We start from the raw sequence: 21,296 nt of genomic DNA on the forward strand, positions 1-21,296 counted from the left end.
GAAGGTGTAGAGATGTAGAACAATTTGAAAGAGATGCTCAGGAATTTTTGTTTTGTAGGAATATATTTGATAAAATATTCGGGCGGCTGTGGCTGAGGGGTAGAGTGGTCATCCTCCAACCTCGAGGTCGGCGGTTCGATCCCCTGTCTGACCCATCTGCATGCCAAAGTGTCCTTGGGCAAGATGCTGAACCCTGAATGGCCCCCCATAAAATAACAAAGTGCTGCGGATAGACGCACTGTATGAATGTGTGTGTGAATGGGTGAATGTAAAACTGTACTGTACAGAGCTTTGAGTGGTCATCAAGACTAGAAAAGCGCTATATAAATACAAAACCATAAAATGACTGCGTTATCTGCTGAATAAACCTTGTTATAAAACACACAATTAGAAAACTTCGTAGTTGCTCAATGTCTTTGGTCAAGGTTGAAAAAAGTGTTGTGCAGAAACTTCACCGTGCTGAACTTTGTGTTCTTTCAAATTCATGAAAATTTGCTTTGGCTATTTTTTACCTCAGAATATTTCACATAAAGTTTCACCTTGGCCAAACAAAATAAAATACATCCTGTTTATTGACTTCAGTGAGTTTTCATCTTCAAGTACAAAGACGAACCTAAGCAAGCAGCCACTAAAAACTTACATTGCCAATCCCTCAGACACTTACCCTCCTCTGGAATGATGTGCAGCGTGACCGTGAGCCCAGCGTCTTTGATGAGCTTGACGATGTCTGCGTGAGGCATGCTGATGATCGACTGTCCGTTCACAGCCAGGATCCGGTCGCCCACCTTCAGCTTCCCGCATCGGTCTGCAGGGCTGCCCTCGATGATTCGTCCTATTTTATGAGGCACAGCTGGAGACACAGACAGAAACGAGGGGAAGGAAAGATGTGGAAACAGCAGAGTCAGTTTTAAAGCAACAGTTTTTCCTCAGATACAAATATGTTTGTTTAAGCTCTATCACAAACCTTAATGTCAAGTTTTATTTTTTATCTTAATATATTTTTATTGCCAAGAATAGTTACAGAAAACAGAAAATTCATATCAATATTCTTTGAGTTTGATAGATGTTCCTGTCACGTGTGTATTACTCCAAATTGACTCAAGAATCCCACAATCTGATTGACAGCAGCTCTACTTAGTCTAACCACATAAAGACCCATTTAACACTAGTAACACTAACTTTGCTTTGAATTAAGATCAATTTGGGACTAAATAAATACAAGACAAAAAACAGCTCAGCCCTCGGCTACTGCAAGTTCTTTATCTATTGGCCGGGATAAGAAACACTGCTCAGGTAAATAAATTGGTAGGGGACCCGGAGCCCACAGGTTATTAGTAAAGCAGACACAATGGGTATTAGAGTTGTACTCCTGTTTTACTCAGAGTAGAGAAAAACAATCTGATCTCCTATAAGTGCTTTTACTAAATGTTTAATATTTAACGGTTTTCTCACATATAAGACCGACAGAGACATCATGTATCGATTAGGATTTCCATAGATTTACTAATCTTTAGCTTTAGGCAACTCACTGATGACAGCGGCGTTCTCCGGTCTGTTCAGGGAGCTGATGATGACGAAGCCGAAGCCCTCGTTCTCCTTGCGGTGAATAACCACATCACTGGTTTGCAGCCCGGATCCCTCTGGAGGAGAGGTGGCAGCCGGGGCAACGATGGCTGGGGGGCCCGAGGCCGAGGCGGCGTCGCTGCGTGGAGAGCTGTGTTGTGTCGACACTGAGCCGGGGCTGCGGCCGTTCACAGGACACAGTTCACCTGGAGGAGAGGAATTGGAGAGGGGAGAGGAAGCGTGAGAGGGGAGAGGACGAGCGAAGGCAGCATCTGTGCTACTGTAAAACACAATCAGTTCACTCACAGAGGCTATTTATTCATTTTTAAAAGCAGCTCAAGATGTAGCCACCGAGGAAATTCCAGGGCTGCCCACTTCTGCCCCTGCAGCTGGGATTCTCTGTAGAGGTCTAAGTCTGTGTGTCTGCCACATGCCATCACTGTTGTATTACACTTAAAGACCCAAACCACAGAGGCAGCTACTCTAATCACAGGGAACAAAGGATAGAAGTGTGATCTACTTCTGCAGAAAATATGTGTGGGTGAGAAGAACACGCAGATCCCACACACAGATTGTCAGCATGTGTGTCCTGCCCAAGTCGTCTTTTTTCCACTTGATGCCAGTGAAATGTGCAGCATGTTCTCCAGGCTTAGTAAAGTGTGAACAAACTAAAAAGAGCAAACAAAATAAATAGATCAAACTTGTCCTCACCAGGCATTTGCACTCTCCTCCTCACAGTCAGGCTGACTTGACCGTTGCGAGCAGCTGCGTGCATCAAGTCGATCACGTATTTGTGCGGTTTCCCAGCAACCACGTTTTTATCCACAGAAATGAGCTCGTCCCCGGGTTGAAGCCGCCCATCACGCTCAGCGGGTGTGTTCTCTATTATGGCGCCAATAACAATCTGTTCAAAGACAATCAATATTAGCAGCATAGAGGAAGGCGAGCGGGACGAGACAGAGACGCAGGGAAATCACACAATCATTTCTTTATCGAGCTTCTTAGAGTCGTTTTGGATGAGTGGAAGTTTTTTTTTTCCACTTTCCAAATATTCTGCAGCCATATTCTCTATGTATCTATATTCTATATTCTGAATCACAGTTTGCATGCTGGTGGACACTTGCACACGTTAGCAAGGCTTTACCTCAGTATGGGAGGTACTGAGCAGTTAGAGGGTGTGTGTATGTGTGTGTGTGTGTGTGTGTGTGTGTGTGTGGATGGATGTCATGTCTGTTGTGTGAACTGTAACTGGATGAAGAGTGTGAGATGAGGTTAAGTGCAGGTTGGTGTGTATGAGGTGTGTGTGGTCCAGCCCGTCCCATACGAGCCTTGTCACGGGCGTCCGGACTCACAGCCTGCACGGCCTCGTCTCCCCCCAGGATACGGAAGCCGAACCCAGTCTTCTCCCTCAGCAGGTGCACCTCCACCTCCTCGTACTCTGGACCTGACACGCAGAGAGGCAGACATTTACATTTAATTTCACCCCCTGCTATGTGTTGCTGTGTGAGACGCGACAGAACGCTCCCTCTACCATGAGCTAAAGGATCTATACTTACGTCGGCTCTCGTAGATGGCTCTCGACTTCTCATAAAGGTCATAGGGGTCAGGTTTGCTGAGGTCGAAGCCTTCGGTTGAATCAGGCACAGAAGTGCGGTGCTGCGGCTGGTTGGGGAACGAAGTGCCAGGCGGCAAGAGTTGACCGGTCAAGCTGGCCTGGGGGCTGCCATGTGGGTCCCACTGGTCCGTCAACTACAAGAACAAGAGATGTTTAATAGAAGATATGGGATCCCATTTTAACAGTGCACCAACACAACTGTTCTTCAGTTCATGGAGGTGAACAGAAGAACCCTAATCCCCATGTATTCTAACACAAGTTACTATTGGTTCAAATGTGACACTTCAAGAACAAGACATGAAACACCCCGTTTTCTAAAAAGAGAGTTGGAATCTGACGCCACCTCCCACTTGAACAACAGAATACTGCGTTATAAAGGACCGACCTATACTGTATGATCTTCTTTTCAAGCTTTTCATACAAGTAAAGCAGCCGTGGACATGAATGGAAGTTGCAATAAAGTAAAACAGCTTGTTAAGCCGATATAAGAATGCATTTACATCCCTTTTAACAATTTAAACTCACTCTTACATACAGAGGGCTTTAGAGTCGAGCTCCTGCATTTTGTGGCTGAGCTACTTCACCCTCCTCACTCATCAGCGTGCTCTCCTAGGTCCGCTAAGCTAATTCACTTGTTCCAGCCCACACACTTTAAGACTCATGGTGCTGGAGCTTTTGACGCCGTAGAACGTAAACTGTGAAACATTTTTCCCCGAAGGTCTGATGATTACTCACTTAGATGAGATTCTTCATGTCTGAATATTCTGACTAATATCATGAATGATTGCTGATTGTACGAGTGGTAACAGGTGCAGTGTGAGTGTCAATCTGAGGAGCTTTTCCCCATCTGGCGAGATCTGATGTGATCGAACCAAGGAGCTCAGGTCAGGAGAGACTGGTTCATTTTACGATAAAGCAGCAGACAAATACCTCCGAGGCAACAACAACGATCCTATAAACTGCTATTTCACTTCCTGGCTTCAAAAAACTAATCACAGACGGACAAACCCACACGAGCAAACACACAGTGCACACACAGCGAGCACACGGACACACATTGGGTTCAATCATTATACCTGTTTGGGCGCCTTCCATGGAGAGATGTGGCCTGAGGGAGGAAGAAAGAAAACACAGATGAAAGAGAGCAAACGCCAATGATCCATCAGTTCCTTTTCAAACACCAAAATACAGACAATTTGAATAATACAAACAAAAACATGTGTAATGGAAGCTACAGTTTGTGAAAAGGTTTCTGCAAATGCGAGTGTTAAAATACTCAGTTTCATATTCTTCTGTTTTGACTTTGTTTGTGTAACTTTTCCTGAACGGGTTTGGTCGTTGCGTTTGTTTTCAACATAATTACATCATTAGCTGCAGGCAAAAACAAGGACCCCCCTCCCCCAAACACACACACACACACACACACTTATCTCTGTAGGTCATATTTTATCTGCATGTAGAAAGCAGGGAGCACTATGCAACAATCTCATCAGCACGGCTCCCCTGTGATTCAACTGAATCAAAGACATTCATTACATTTATGCTGCTGAGACCCAGTTAGACGTGAAGGGGGAAACATGCGAACGCTGCCTCATGTAAACATTAAGTCTGAATCTTTACACATGTGGATAGAAATACATAAAGACATTCATCATGCACAGAAGTCTCCTGCTGCACCGCTGATGAATGCTTTAACAGATTGGACGCTTGTAAATTATCCTTGGGAGAATTCATATATATAAAAAAATTATTTGGTTTATGAGATTTGTGAGGAATGGATTCAATATATCCATGGAAATCTCTCAAACAACATCTGCCTGCTCTTTTAGATGTGTGAGATTGGCACTTGGCAACGGCCCAGAAATCAGCGAGCCACGGGAGATTTGAGGAGAATGACATATGACACATCACTTCCAGTCCATGTGACGAAAAGATGAAGAAGTAAATTCATTTCTGCCAGTCCCTACACCACTTAACTTTTTGTTTTTTCACACTTTTTAACCTTAGCCCTCCACTCAATTAATTATAACTACCGGGTAATTATAATCAAAAGCAGAGAGGAATAAAACTCCTCCTGTCTGTTACTACCAGGAAGGGTTGAGGAGAGCTGTCTGTGGTGCTGAAATGATTTAGCACCGTGGCAGCAGCAGAGGGAGCGCTCTGAGGGAAGTTGGGAGTAATAAGCGGATTCTGCAGGGAATACAGGCCTTCAGGGACACTGTTAAGGAATTCTAATAACTCATTCTCATGAAACATTCCTTAATGACACACTGGAATGAGTGCGAGCTACCAGGCAATTGTCCACTCATGCTAAAAGGAGCGTCATCCTTATGGATGCATTAAAGCTTAATTTAAATGCTAATCTAGTTCATTGACATATGTGCCGGATGTGTAGTGCACTCGTATGCACGCTGATGAATTACAATTGAATGGCTGGTAGACAGGTTTCACGTGGCGTCTCTCTCTCTCTCTCTCTCTCTCTCTCTCTCTCTGTCTCTCTCTCAAAGTCAGTGGTCAGGCAGTCAGGCAGTCTGGCAGGCCGCAGTCACAGACTAGCCTGCTGAGTCCTGGAAGGCCTTCAGATCCGCCTGATTGGCTCGTGTAGCCAGACAACCTTTTCTTTGTTGCCATGATCTGCATCCTTATTGGTCGAGCAAAATGTCTCCAGTCTGTGGTTGGCTCTACTTCAAATTGGGATGTCGGGAAGGAGCTGTGAACACGACCAGAGCTCAGTGGAACTCTGGCAGAGAGCCCACGCTACAGCGGAGCAGTCAGACACAGAGACAAACACACACACACACACACACACACACACACACACACACACACACACACAGTCACACATTCAGCAGAAGTCTAACACCTTGTCTGTAACACAAAGCACCAATGCTCCCAGTCACATATTTGCAGTCATGTGTGCTTCCTGAATTCCAATGGATGCATGATTTCTGTTCTCTGCAAAGATATCTTGCATCTGCAACCTCAAACAGGCTTAATCCTTCCTGATATTTTGCATATATGAGTCAGAGAAGTGGACTTTATCCTCTTTCCCCCTACAAGGAGGCGAAAGACACACACATAGAGCCAGAGAGGTTCCTGGTGGAACAGCCCGATAGCCCCTGTGGGACCTCTGTCTTGATCGTTTTGATAGATTTCAGCTTCCCATTTAAATGACGTATCTGACAGGGAAACATGTGTGTGTCTTTGCAAAGGTTAACCACCAGGTGGCAGATGTTTGCTCTGCACGGACATAAGATTCACTGCTGCTCACTGCCAACACACACAAACATGCGCATATGCAGCACACACACACAATGTATTCTTTTTCTATTCCTGCTGCAAACACTTGAGTCATTTGTGCTGCTTATCACACTCAGTAGAATGTATTAGCTTTAACGTAATAAGGTGATTGAATAATTCACTGAACAACATGCGAAACACAATCAATTCACTTGCATAAAACAGCACTTTGCCAGTTCATCTCCAATACATGTTTATAATGCTGTGTCGGGTGGAGACAACAGGACTGGCATAAAATCAGAAAAACACCCAGCAGCACTGGCATCAAATGGTCTGGTGTTCCAACATCACTGAGAGCTATTGATGTTGTTTTTCACATCTGCATCGCTTAATTAATTCAACCTGAGATGCTCTATAATTCTTCCTTATTGCTTTGTTATCATCTCAGCAACAATGCAAAGGAACTCCAAAAGTGAAACGACAAAATGAGAATGAAAACTTGAACAAAGAGCTGCTGGGCGGCTCGTGGAAAGCAAAAGGTGAAACTGTGAACTTTGTCTTTTTAAAAGGCCAAACAAGAGACAGTGTTAGACTCTCTGGACTCACATCTAAGTGATAAATCACCGCAGGACGAGTTATCTTTGTGTGTGTGTGTGTGTGTGTGTGTGTGTGTGTGTGTGTGTGTGTGTGTGTGTGTGTGTGTGTGTGTGTGTGTGTGTGTGTGTGTGTAGGTGTGTGTGTGTGTGTGTGTGTGTAGGTGTATGTCAGATGGCCATGGGCTCAGCAGCACATGCAGCCTATAGGTAATTATCAAATCATATTTCACCCTGTGACCAGAACACTTTTTAGAGCGAGAGCACATGTCAAACAAATAAAACGTTCACGTGTGCAATTTCATTTCCTTGCAGGTGGCCAAGCTCTCAGGACATAGTAGAAGTGGGACAATGGCCACACTCCATGGCGCTCTGGCAATATTACAAGAACCCTGCACTTAAAACTTCCCCACTGTGAAATCTGCTCTCATTCCACTTTTCAGGTACTTTAAAAACTCCATTTTGAGTTATATTCTCAGACCAAGGGCATGTGGTCTTCTGCCTCATTCACTTCAAGAGGAAAGTAAAAAGCTGAACGTGTGCAGGGGAAAATTGCAGGTGGCGAGGAGCAGCTTGTGTCAGTGCAGCGGTTTGTTACAGAGATTCAACCTGAGGCATTACGGAAAAACCCTGGTCTTGAATTTCCCTGTCTAAATACACAAAGAGCTTAAACTGAGAGCAATATATTTGTTTAAAATCAGGTTTAAGATGAAGCAGTTCCAGAGGAATCAAAGATATTAATAATTTAAATGTGCGTTTGGATCTTTTTGGCAGCAGCTGTGCGTGATCCCGCATCTCATCATAACTGACCATTTGTACTCAGAAAACTGTAAAAATGCTTTTTTTATAATCAAAGCTTCATCTTTTCATAGTTTGGATTTCAGTGGGTACATGAAGCCAAACAGCATCATGCCAACCGGCTCAGTTTGCCAGTGGGACACTCTCATTTGTTTTGAACAGGAGTGGCTCCAGTGGGAATGTAACTGCTTCTCATCCCAGAGCTCCACTGCCTCTTACATGTTCAGCTGCTTTATGATACAACACTTCCCCATATTCAAGCCTCTGTGCTTCAATAGAAAAGATAAATGACATATTGGGGTTAAAGCAGCACGGGAGAAAACATGGTGTCACACACACAACAGTCACTAACACATCTGCTTTGTATTCTTTGTGTATTCTCTGCATGAGTCAGCACATATGAAATACATTGGATAACACCATGTTTTCAAAATTCTAGTAGTAAAAGTATCCAGGGCTGTTTGCTGCTGTAATGATCCAATTTTCCCCCAAGGTAAAAATTGAAGTTTAATATTTCTCTCTACGAACACACAGAAACGATTGGTCTGTACAACAATCCGGGATTGTTACACTTTTTATTAAATCACTATTGTTATTTCAAGACATAATATGATAAGTTGTGCAGTTTTTCCTCGGGCAAAATTATTCTCCTACCTTCAAAACTGTTAAATATCCCAAAAATAAAATGTCACCTGGAGACTTGAATAAAATTACATGAAAGTGTTCAAAAATAGACCAGGTTTCAAAATGATCATAATCAGAATCTCTCTGACTGTCAGCTCCACTCGACTCGCTCCTGTAAAGCTGCAGCTGGGGTTGAAGATCCCCAACAACACGGTTTCAATCCGAAGTCAGATTATATTTAGCTGGACAGTCGCTCTGCACTGGACCCTTCTTTATGTTTGCAACTTTTATTTTGGTCTTTCAAAAGGTGCAGAAATGCCACATGCACTCTGACATTAATCGTACTGTAATTATTTTTACCACAGCTAATGACAAATATAGATCAAGGAGTGTCAGCAGGTACTAAATGGGATCTAATGTGTTTGTTTGAACCTTTTTATTCTGGGACTCCACTACAGTAGTTTTGCATTAGTCACACTTCAATAAAAAGTCCTTATTTATGTCAAACTGTCTGTGACACAGATCGTCATTGAGGCGTCTGACTGAAACAATATCAGCTCCGGCCTCCTCAATAGTCACCTTTCTTCTGACTGACAGCCAGACAAGTTTATCCTTGAGCATGAGGTGCTCCTCATCATCTAACCAGTGACTATAAAACTAAGTAGCTAAGAAACTGAATGTAATTGATTGGAAATGGCTAAATCCATCAGTACATGTTCAAGCCCAAACCCGATGTGGAACATTAGAGGACGGGCTGAACATCCACAGCAACACAGATTCCAGTGGGATGTCTGTTCAGTTAATATTATGACTTTACACACTGACCATGTGACAGAGAAGTGGCTCTAGTCTGTAAATGTGTGAACAACTTACAGAATATCAGGAAATATAGAAGCACATTTTATTGCTGAACAGTGAACCTGCACTGTTGGTTATTTGTATGCCAGAGTATATTAAAGCCAATAATACTACTTGACTGTTTTGGAAAAATGGGCCGTGTTCAGAAATATATGAATCCATGCGAGTAACATATAGAAAGAAAACATTGGAACCAAGCCTTCAATCTGAAGTCTGAACTTTTGATTCAGAACTTTGGCAACATTTAAAATATATGTCTCACAAAATATAGAATGATAAACGGAAAGAGTGAAGTTGTATTGGAAGTGTATACAATAACAACCAAGGAGACAAACAAAGAGAAAAGAAAGAAGGGAACAGTTCCTCTCTCTCACCTGTTCCTCTCTGTATGAGGAGCGTTGCCTCCGCTCCCACAGGACACTCCTTCAGCATCTCCACCACTCGCCCGTGTCCAGCTGCGGCCACCGGCTGCTGGTTCACCTCCAGGATCAGGTCTCCCTCGATCAGCCCCGAGGCTGCCTGGGAGCCGGGGTCCAGCACCTGCAGCACAGGAGCAGGACGTGTCCACCCACGGTCAATTTCATCTTCCCTGATCTCATTTGTGCTGAGAGATATTAATTAATCATTTTCATTCTGCAAACCAGTTATCTATGGTTGGTTCATAAAGCCATTTTATATTAAATTATATCTACTGGTTCAAAAATCAATCAAGAAACGTTATACTGATTAAAGGTTTATAGACCAATCATTCATTCAAGATAGTTTAAAGTGCAATTACTTTACTCCCGTAAGCAGAGTTTTTATTTGTTTAAAGAATAATAAGTCTTGAATGTCGAGCATAAAGCAATTACGTGTTAAGACAGATGTTTAGTTTTTATGTATTGAGAGGTTTTACTACATAAGTAAATACGGCAGGGATGAGAAATAGCATCTGGGACAATAAAGCTTATCTGTTCTTCACTGCCTGGACTCCAAGTACACAGGTGAGGAGTTTTTACTCTATGAACTACTGGGCAAAAATATAAGATAACTTTCCCCTGGGTAATGTCTCAGTGTTTCTGCAATGAATGCACATAAATTATAAGAAAATCATGGATCTTCATTACGCAGCCGAACATGACTCGTGGTGTTTTGCCTACAATGCTTCAACAAATATATATGAAAAAAAAAACAGTCTAGATAGTTCAACCTTCAACGGTTGCAGTGGTTCAATGCAGGTTTTTCACTTACAGGTCGCTTTCTTTCCTATTCTGTTCACTTTATCCCAAATCAGCTTACTTATATTTACTTGCAGTACAGTATTGTCCTAATTATGCATCAGAGGATATACAAACAGTTTGTTCCAACAGTGCCTTTGTGCAGGCAGAGTTTTGGAGCCATCAAAGTTGGGGACACCTGTAGGATTCAATTGCTTCCATTGCCGCATAAAAAACTGTGAATTTATGAATTTCTCAATCGCTGTAAAAAGCTTATTTTCAATCGTTGGTGACCTAAAGTTACAAATCAGAAACACACTGGTGTTCTTAATCTTCAGACCATTAGTGTTTCTTCTTCAGTACAGTTTACATTCATCACAATGGTAGTAGCAAGCAAATCCAACACAAGCGGAACTGATTTTCATATTATCTCAGCCTCTTTCTTCTCAGTTGCATTAGCTGATTAAATTTGCCTTGACCTGCTGTTTTAACTCTGCCACAAGTTTAACGTATAACTCAACTCAAATACTGGGATTAGCTGACTACTGAGATTCCACTGCTCACATCCTGAGACACAGACAGTGAAATACAATTCAAATTCAAACTATTCTAAAGCCTCTTATTTCTTCTCTAATCAGTGTCTACTCAGTGAAAGAACAGTCCCTGGTACATCACCTGTTTCACTCGTTGACCAGTGGGACTATCAGCAATAGTGAACCCAAATCCTTCCGCTCCTTTCACCATAGTAACCGTCAGCAGCTCTGCCCCTTGTGCAGTTGCCCCGGCAACCCCTGCAGTTCCTGAGGAGGCCATGGACACGTTGTCTTCATGAGGCGTGAGTGCCGAGGCTGAGCCGGGTGTGGTGGGCGGCAGGGATGAGCCGTCGAGATGCGTGTCCCCGGGGTGATGCCCAGCCTGGGCCAGAGCCTGCGGAGGCAGCTGGGAGCTCAAGGACAGGTACTCCAGGTACGGGTCGTAGCTGCCGCGGCCGTTCACCACCAGGGGGCGGTGCTCCAGGCCAATGGGTGTCAGAGAGGCGCTCGCTGCTGCATTGGGATCCTCAGGGTCAAAAGGAAGAGGATAACCTCGACAGAGCACAAGGGTCACACTCTGACCAATCGGTACCGACTGAAACAGTTTGACCACGTCGGCGTGCGTGGTGCCGAGCACACAGATGTCATTAATGTAGACGATGACATCACCTGAGGAGGAAGGAGAGCAAGGACAAAGTCACACTACGTGACACAGACCACATCATCTGCTCTCAGTGGTTCATGTGCGTAAACATTCGGTGCCGCAAAAATACAACTTGTCACTTCCTGTTGCCATTAATGTCACATCTCTGCGGCAGCGGGACACGAGGCAGCAGCACGGAGGAAACACACTGTCCCTCTTCAGTATCACACAGGAATATAATAACCGTGCATTGCCACTGCAGGCGATCTACAAGTGTAGGTGTGAGACAGAGAGGTGAAGCGAGACGGGGTCAGCGTCTCTGTGACTTTGACAACCATCTGGTGCACACAGGCATTTACAGAGACCCTCTTATCATTAACAGCTCAAATATTTGCATGGATCTGCACAGTCACAACGCATTATGATGATGCATTTTCTAAAGATCTGGCGGTGAGAAAATGTTTGATCTTTGTGTGTAAGAAAAGTTTGATTTGTCAGGTCCCACCCGCCCTGTCTGGCAGTCTAAAGCCATCACTTCACTAAATCGTACATTTCTATTCATTTTCACTGGTTCCCCGTTGACGTTTTTGCTGCAATCCAATCGCAACGGGGTGAAAGAACTTCACAAATGCGACAATAGATACTCTGTCATCTCTGCTGTAGTTTGAATGTGCGGAAAGTTATGGATTTCTGCTTTAAAGTCACAGCCCCATGACAAATGCAGCTGCCTCAAATCCTCTATTTCACAGTTTTGGAGGCACACTCTCTCGCACATGCAGATACGCACACACTCCACATGGGCACGTGCACACAGACAAACACACACCCTGACATGTCACACGCACAATCCTACACAATCCCTGAGAGCAATGCCGCACAGCTCAAGCGGGCCAGCTAATCTCAGCCAGCGAGTGCCCGTATGTGGCAGTGTGACTACGCCTGTGTGTGTCAGTGGGAATGTGCGTAACACGGATGTGTGTGTGAGCAGCTCTGGCAATGTCACAGAGCAGAGAGGGACGAGAGAGAGAGAGAGAGGGAGAGAGAGAGAGAGAGAGAGAGAGAGAGAGAGAGAGAGAGAGAGAGAGAGAGAGAGAGAGAGAGAGAAATCAGAACAGAGACAGAGAGAGGGGCTGACAGACCAGGATAGAGGGATGAAGAGAGAAAAACTAAAGAGGTAGAAAGAGAAGGGAGATGAAAATATATTGAGGCGGGAACAGGGCCGGGTCTAGACAGGCATGTATGAGGGGGCAGCCACAAATCTTGAGGGGGCATTGTGCTTTATTATATTATTATTATTATAAATTGGGATTTAGGTTGAGGGGGCACAACATTTATTTGAGGGGGCCAGGCCCCCTCTTGCCCATGCCTAGACCCAGCCCTGGGCGGGAAACAGGGGGAAGTGTCAGATGACGTGGTTAGATAAGAAAGCATAATAAAGGGTGAGCCAGATAGAAAAAGGGAGATGGAGATAAAATGGAAAGAGATGGACTCCAGATAAAAAAGAGAAACGAAAAGACAAAGGGAAGAGACATAAAAGCTCAGAGAAGCGGAGGATTCCCATTTCTGAAATTAGCTCTAAATGAGCAGTTTAGACACCAGTCGTGCCAGACAAACGGCCAAGTGGTTCACAGAGGAACTCGTTTAAAGCCTCATCCAGCAAATCCTCCCAACTTCTGAGACTCCAACTTACTGTGACTTTAATGTGAAAATATACAGTAAATGTGCAGGTTTGGACCTGATGTCCGTCTGGAGGATATTGTTTATGAAAACATGCTGGTATGTTGCAGGGATCCACTGGTAATTGTCCAGAAATATCAGGTTCACCTCACCCTCCTCCCGAGAGGTAAGCCATGTTAGACCGTATTACCACGGTTCGGATATTAAAAGTCATTTGGTTTTAGGAATCAAAGTACAAACATGTTTTCGCTGTATGACATGTTTTTTGATAATTCTGTGACCGATGGTGCAGCTGCAGTGACACAGCTAAAGCAGAAATGATTCTCCTAATGAAGCAGCTGTTGTGTGGCAACAGTCTGGAATCAGTCAGGGCCCAAGAAATGAGCTCCTCTCATTCTCTTTAACAGAAGCAGAGTGTTGTGCTGCACAGACAGAGGGCAGAGAGGGCGCTGAGAGGAAACTGGAGTCCTTGTCTGGGACACACGGTGCTACAGGCACAAATATAGGGCATCCCAAATATGCCACCGATGGCCAATGATGTTCTCTTTCAAGAGGAATAGATGTTTGCAGGGAAACTGAAACCTCTACCGCTCGGTTTTTCATTTGCATCGTGAGTATCGCTGCAATTTTGTTTACATTAGTGATAGAAATTATTTTCAGGGGATTTAAACAACTCTGCGTTGCGTTGTATCTTTAAAAGATTCAAAATGGTGAAGAAATCAAAGGATTGAAGAGAAAACGATTGCAACAAAAACATCAGCTGGAAGAAGAGGTTTAGAAGTTTTATTATAAAAAGAAGGTTTTTCATGTGCCTTTTTTTTTGACTGTTGTTTGTCCATCCACATGTGTCCATCCCTTGGATCGGTGAAGGGTGAAGCGGAGGAGAAGCTGATCTGTGCTTAATTTGGACGAAAACAACCAAAAAAACTCTGCAGGACCTCAAGACAACAGAATATCACCAACTGGTTTATGATTCTGTTTCTGCTGTTATTGCTATTATTGTTAGTAAGTCTGAAGTGACGCTGAGGCAGTGAACTACATCTGGCAATACTTGTATCACCTGCAGGGAAACAGCTTAAAACATATGTGAGGCCTAATATCTCCTGATGGACAATAAACCCGCTCCAAACTACTTCTGGAAAACTAACGACCTGAGGATGAATTTGATAATGAATGATGATAATGAATTTTTAAACTGAAATCGATAAGTCACTAAATCCCTGAAGACAATATATCAAAGACACAAACATAATGTTATATTGTGTGTGACATCTCCGAGGCTACAACTATAAAACCTACTGACACACTAATGCTTAGGGTAAGAAATATCTAACTGTTGATGCCAGAACTTCACAATAACACACAATGTACTGGACTGTTGTGCTCCGCTGGCATTTAGGTCAGAAATCACCTCACACACATAAAAACCTGCTTGAATTAAATTAGAGTCTTTACATTAGATCTGCTTTGGCAGTTAATTATTTTTGTGGAAATTATTACCAGAAGGATGAGTTTCTGCTCAAGCATTTATGAACACACAATTATAGTATCAGCAGTGACAGCTTGTTTTTTGTTTGAGTTTTAATATATTTCTCAAGCAGTTGTAGAAATTTTGCAGACATAATCATAAGTACCTGTGTCCATCTTTCCATCCTGAGCGGCAGGTCCATCTGGTATCACACTCTTCACCTGCAGGAACTCGTCCGGCTCGTCGCCTCCGATGATCGTGAAGCCAAATCCCATGTTGCTCTTCTGCAGGCCGGTGGACAGGAAGGTGCCCTTCAGTTGAGTCGGGTCTCTTGTAAATAACGGCTTCTCTGTGAGGAGAGAGGATTTGGATATTGTGATATTTTCGTTTCCTCGACATTGTGAGAACTACGTACATCAACATTTGGTGAGTCAAATTATTTCTTTAATATTTATCTTTCAGTGCTGAATTAATTAACTGCACATGTCATCTGAATGTGACAACAGCAATAAGACCACATTTCTTAAATCCCCTGATGAGCTGAGTCATTTGAATTGCAGTTTCACTCATATGAAGCAGTACATGAAGCACTGGTCTAGGACGACCTCATATGCGTGCCTGGATCAGCCCACTCGGGGCCCGAGGGCGAGCATGTTCTCTGTCCCCCGCACTGCCAGCAATCTCCATTCGACCCTGTACATTGTAACATTGTGCATCTGCCCCATCAAATACGTATGAAACTCCCCATTCTCTGACATATTTTGGGAAAATAAGAAAAACTGCACAATGCTCAACATAAAACAAAATCTGTAAAGACAAAGGAACAAACAATTTAAACATCTTTCAGCACATGAGTTTTCAAGGGTCCTTTGTGCCCTGGAGACCATGTGCCGTGCATGCCCTTTATGCAGTCCTGGCATTTTCATATTTGTGCAACTGAGTGAGTATGTCAGCATGTTTTTATTACTGCACATATTGTTAAAGTGCTTCACATGTACCTCTGTATATAGTGGGCAAAGGTAGAGCGGACAGTCCCTGGCTCTGCATCTGTTGCTGCTGCTCCAGGCGTCTCTTTGCTTCGAGGACTGGGTTCTCGAACTGAGTCCTTCGATTGATGTGACTGAAAATATAGTGAATCATTACAAATAATGGAGGGCCTTTCGATTTCAGTAACTTAAACCCAAAAGTCAAAGTGCTCATTCAGAAAAATGTTGCCTGCAGTGTTACTAAATAACCTCATACACCTGTGTGTTAGCTCGACTCAGCCATGAATCATCTGTGAGGTTTTTTACACGTGTTCGGGTGGAAAGATTCCTCAATGCTTTGAGTCAGGTGCCCTCATGTTATTCCCAGCTCACGGGAGCCAGAGCAGAAGAAGATGAAAGAACTGAAAACACTGATTTCCTATGTTGACTGTGAATAGAATTACTTGGTCTAAGAGTAAAGGGTTATATTCCTTATACCACTGAAAGTCAAAAGTCGAGCTCACCAACTTGAATTGAGAGCAATAAAAAGAAACTAGCCTTTGACACATGAGTGTTTCTATTGGCTGTAAGATCTTTTTGCTTTTTATAAAAATTATTTTTGCAAAAAAAATTTGTAGCTGCAGCCAAATGTTGTAAAGGAATACGTTTTCACTTTTAATTACAGTTCATCTAGCTGAATTTAAAAATGGGAAGTACTTCAAAATAAAACAGCACCTCAAAGCAACATATTAAATACTTTTGATTAATCCTCAAGATTTTATCTGCAGCATTTTCATGACAGTTCTTTCAAACGAACATTTCAATGTCAAAGTTCAGGCAAATGAGCTGAAGGACATGAACAAGAAGTGAGAATTTATCCATTTATAATTATTAACCAGATGTTGTAAACCGTGGAAATGCATTTCCTGTTTTACTACAGAGTTAACCAAGTCAACAGGGAGACTTACTCTACATAGTAGCTGCCATAGATGGGGTCATCTATCTTCTCCCAGCCATAGGGCAGCTCTGAGACGCAGGGGGAAACAAGAGGAGGGAAATTAAGTCACTTTATGCTGAGAGCAGAAGAAGGGGGAATGTAGACACTAAATTGAACCACTGAGGGGAGACGACATGAATCTCAGGGCTCACAGCTAGACGCTCCCAAAGTGCTACTTTAATAGAGAGACAACACTTCGATCTGCAGCGGTGGCTTCTTCATGAAGACAAGAATCACAACAGAGACATCAATATAAAGCTGCAGGAGGAAAAGAACATTTAAATCGTCTGGCACATCACATCCTGCCATCTCTTACTTTTTCTTTCATTCTCTCCCCTTTGTCGTTTGCACAAATCCTTCAGGGCCAAAATACCTTTACTGAGCTACTTCATGTTTGTCTCCTCTTCCTTTCACCAACCCACTCATTTTCATCTTGGAAGTCTTCCTCTGCTGGCTTGTCACTGGTCTCCCCCTTTGCCCTTGTGGCTCTCTCACCTCATCCAACCTTTTGCTGATTTATCGCTCCTTTCCCCATCGTAAAAGAACTGGGTCAAGGCAGCGCTAATATTCACAGGAACAAAACCCTGTTCTTCTCTTTTACCTGTGCTTCCTTCCCACTGACGCACCCTCTGCAAACTCCAGGATATTTTGGTTTTTCGGCTTTATTATTCATACTTCACTGAGGCATAATCAATACACAGAGGGGATTGATCCCACACTATAAGGCCGAGGTAACACAAAAATACACACACACCCACATTAGCAGTAGATCTTCCGGAGCTGCTCCCCTCCCTCTCAGACTTATTAGAAGCACAGCACGTCTGATTAGGATTCATCAGTGAACACTACCGAAAGGTTGATCTTCCTCCTTCACATTAATTCATCTGCATGTCTTGTTTAATAAGAGTATGAGTCTAATTCATGACTATATCTGTAAGTGGGCATTCTCCAGTGGTAAATAAAAGCAAACCTGATAAACACTAACGGTGAGTCATCAGGGACCTGGCTTGAACTTATTACCAAAACACACACATACACACAGGCACGTATATATACACAAAGAAGCCCAAAAGCTGACAGCCCTGCTGCTAGAGGAGCTTGAGATGAATAAATAAAAAGCTAGACAGAGAGGGGATGGAGTGTGTGTGAAGCTGGGAGTTGGATTAGTATGGAAAGGTGTGTGGTGGTGGCAGCTGCAGGGAGTTTAGATCCCTGCTCTGTGGATCATTAGCTTGCACAGGACAGTAACTTCTCATGTCTGCCACTGGAAACGCAATGTAACAGATCAACATGAAAAAGTTTTGTGTTTAAATCAAACTGGACCTGATTCGCAGCCTTGTTTCCCGTTGTTTGATGTGATGGTTCAAATTCAAATCAGGAATATGATTTGGATATTGCTGTGAATACATTTCAACATGGATTTATGGGTCTTGCAATCGTTTCTCCTCAACTTGACTTCAATATTCTCGAAATCTACCAGAAAAAAAAAAAAATCATTCCCGATGCTCATCATAGATTCTAGATTCTATTCAGGTAAAGTCAGTTTGTGTCTGAACACTATTTTATATTGAAAAAAACTTTGGCTGCTTCTATGAGATAAAAAGTGGGTTTTAGTAGGAAATAGTGATGTTAACAAACTTAAAGTCATTTTGTGTCCTGTTCAATTTAGTATTAATTATAGGAAAATTGAAGAATCCTGCCAAGTTTTCTCTAAATGATGTTTTTATCGTGCATTTGTTAATGGCAAATATGCTGAACTGTGCATTTGACAGATTTAATTTATGCACATTCAGTTTCTGTGCAGTGACTAACTCCGGATAGTTGCTTTTAAATCAAAAGCCCATAAAGAAAAGCATTATCAAAATTATTTCTCCAAGCAAAGTGTTGTATTGGCCAAAGGACAGAAAAATTTTAAATAATAAACAGCTCAAAACACAACCCAAGCAAGTCTTTTTAGGAATCAGAGAGGCAGACACAGACACAGACACACAAACACAGACACACACACACACACACACACACTACTCTCCAGCTCTATTATTTTGACAATGATTTGGTCTGTGTGATGCTGATACTGTGGCATCGTCCCCTCATGCTGTAATGTAATTATGAACAGATTTGTTATCGTGATATCAATGACCCATGTGTGAACGTGTGCCTCGGAGTGCGTGTGCTTGTGCACGTGTGTGTGATAGTGTGTGTCCGGACTTGCTGAGCCTGCTGAGTGTGCAGCTCAAGGTGAAAAGGGTGGATGCCGCAATTATCTTTTGTCTGCTTTACCGTTTGCTCAAAGTGTCGGCACTGGGCCGCCATTACCTTAAATAACCCTTCTCCTCCCCGGGGTGAAAAAGTCTGATGGATTCACACTTCAAACCACCTTAAATTCCCTCCCACCCCATCCACGAGCCGCCTTAAATGTCTGACTAACTCACCCACTAGTCGCTTGCCCTCCCCCTAAAGTGAAAGGGAGACAGTTTCCATGGAAACCACGAGTGGTCTTTTTTCTCGCCTGAGCTGAGGGCTCTGTCTTGTCTCTATTTCCTGCCATTAAAATAAAGAGAGACACGGAGAGAGAGGGAGTGTGTGTGTGTGTGTTTTATGCCTCCACATGAGTCTATATTTGCAGTGTGTGTGTGTGTGTGTGTGTGTGTGTGTGTGTGTGTGTGTTTGTTTGTGTGCGTGTGTATAGAATGAGCACCGAGGGACTTGTTTGTGTTCTTGTTTATAGGTTTGTGTATTTGTGCCTCTCTTGATATAAAGTCTAATTGTGGTTCCTGTGCATTAGATGACTCATCTTCCCACACACACACAAAGTTTCTCCGAACAACAGGCATCCACACATTGAACTCAGAGGCGAGGTCGAAACCTTCATGACGGGACCCAGAATGATCAATGTGCAGAATTGAGAACATTTGATTATAACTAGCATATTCCTTATGTCATCGCATCATATTTGCATTCTGCCTGGTGTTAGATAGTTTAAGCCCTGTATCTGTTTGTTTCTCTCCTGCTCTCTGTGCTCACATGTACAGGAAGATGAATTCCACATAAAGCTGGTCTCATTAACATGTCACATACATACATGTTACATGCAGAACAGTGAGTGAAATGTGGCTCAATAAGATGACATGTTAACATTTGGTTTGAACTGGAATCTTTGTGCCTGATCGCAAAATGATAAGTGACGAAGAAATATATTCTGCACAGATGTTTAATGAAAGATGGATGAATTTCTTATTGGAGTTAACAGTGGTGAATGAAATAATGAACTCGATGAGCCTCAAGTTACTTGAATATATGAATCTATTACAACATAGATCTGTCGAAGGAGAAGATTCTTGGTCTAACATCTTAGACCAAGCACAACAGAAACACCTCAGTATTTAACCATATAATAGGGAGCATTAACAAGTCTGGGTATCTACAATTCATAACATTTTTGTTATTGTTTTCTTAGGAACGGAGACTGATCTATGAACTTTGTTCAGGCATAAAATATGTTACACACACTATTTAAACTACAAAAATATGAATAAGTCGCAAATTCCCTGATTATAAGACCCATCATTGCAGGTGTAGATATGAGCAGATTTAAATATTATGCATGAAAGCTTTTCAGTCGTGAGTTGTGTTTGCATATAATTATTCAGGTGTTTGTGTGGGAAATCTAAGAAAAAATGTATGTAAAAGTTTTTAATTTGTATGCGTGTGAGGTTTTCAGTAAAGTTTGTGAATGAGTTGGATGCCATGCGTATATATATGTAAATAATGTTTCTGATTGCTCCTCATAGAGAGAGCAGGAAAATGTGATCACAGGGGACAGAGAAACGGTCCCGATCAGGACATGTCTGAGTGGAAAAACAGGGACCGAACTCAGAGGTAATATTTTGGCCTCATTATCCAACAGATCTTTGACTCTACTCACACGCAATTCATCTCTATCTCCATTCGTCTCTTTCTTGCTGATTTTAAAGAAGAGGCTCCAGCAGGGCCTCGCTCTGTTCCTCATCACTACCTCCTGCCTCTAAATGAGCATGAGCAGCATATTTTCATCAACAGCACTGAGATTACTTTGAAAGCAGCCAGGGGATTGAGTGCGTTTCAAATGCAGGACTGAAACCAACACTTGCCGGGATTTGAAACTTGTCCTGCTCTGTTCCTGCCTCCTCTGAGGAGATATGGGCTCGTGTTACGTAACAAAAGCCTTGCCTGACAAAAAGACGGCAAGCGAACCGGATCTGTGGTGACAAGTCTTTGAACTCTCTGAGTCAGTTTCACCACGCAGATACAACTGCAAAGGAAATTTACTCTCGAGAATTTACATACAAACAAAACACGTTTTACATATTCCCTGTGATTAAACAAACAAACACAGAGTTCTATGCAAATGAAAAAATCCATTAGCAGGCTAATGCATTTTGTTTATGCTCACACAAAATGCATTGGAAAAAAACACATATATTCTTTCCTGAGTCCTCCACATCTGTCCCGAGTTATTTGCCCTCCACAGCAGCAGGTGGTGCTAT

At 42.8% G+C, this 21,296-nt stretch overlaps 1 protein-coding gene across 1 annotated transcript in view; it reads right to left on the minus strand.

Annotated features, from left to right (window-relative positions):
- The window catches only part of LOC133009248 (membrane-associated guanylate kinase, WW and PDZ domain-containing protein 2-like), a 69,768-nt gene that overhangs the window by 4,010 nt on the left and 44,462 nt on the right, over nt 1-21,296 (minus strand). The window contains exons 7-17 of the mRNA XM_061076688.1: nt 16,742-16,799; nt 15,807-15,928; nt 14,975-15,157; nt 11,163-11,689; nt 9,666-9,831; nt 4,255-4,286; nt 3,120-3,312; nt 2,892-3,007; nt 2,275-2,467; nt 1,530-1,769; nt 665-850 (exon numbers count right to left, since the gene is read on the minus strand). Of these exons, the coding sequence (XP_060932671.1) occupies nt 665-850; nt 1,530-1,769; nt 2,275-2,467; nt 2,892-3,007; nt 3,120-3,312; nt 4,255-4,286; nt 9,666-9,831; nt 11,163-11,689; nt 14,975-15,157; nt 15,807-15,928; nt 16,742-16,799 (2,016 nt within the window). The remainder of the gene's footprint in view (nt 1-664; nt 851-1,529; nt 1,770-2,274; nt 2,468-2,891; nt 3,008-3,119; nt 3,313-4,254; nt 4,287-9,665; nt 9,832-11,162; nt 11,690-14,974; nt 15,158-15,806; nt 15,929-16,741; nt 16,800-21,296) is intronic.

The sequence above is a fragment of the Limanda limanda genome, chromosome 8 (assembly GCF_963576545.1).
Source record: "Limanda limanda chromosome 8, fLimLim1.1, whole genome shotgun sequence".
In the NCBI taxonomy this organism is placed as follows: Eukaryota; Metazoa; Chordata; class Actinopteri; order Pleuronectiformes; family Pleuronectidae; genus Limanda; species Limanda limanda.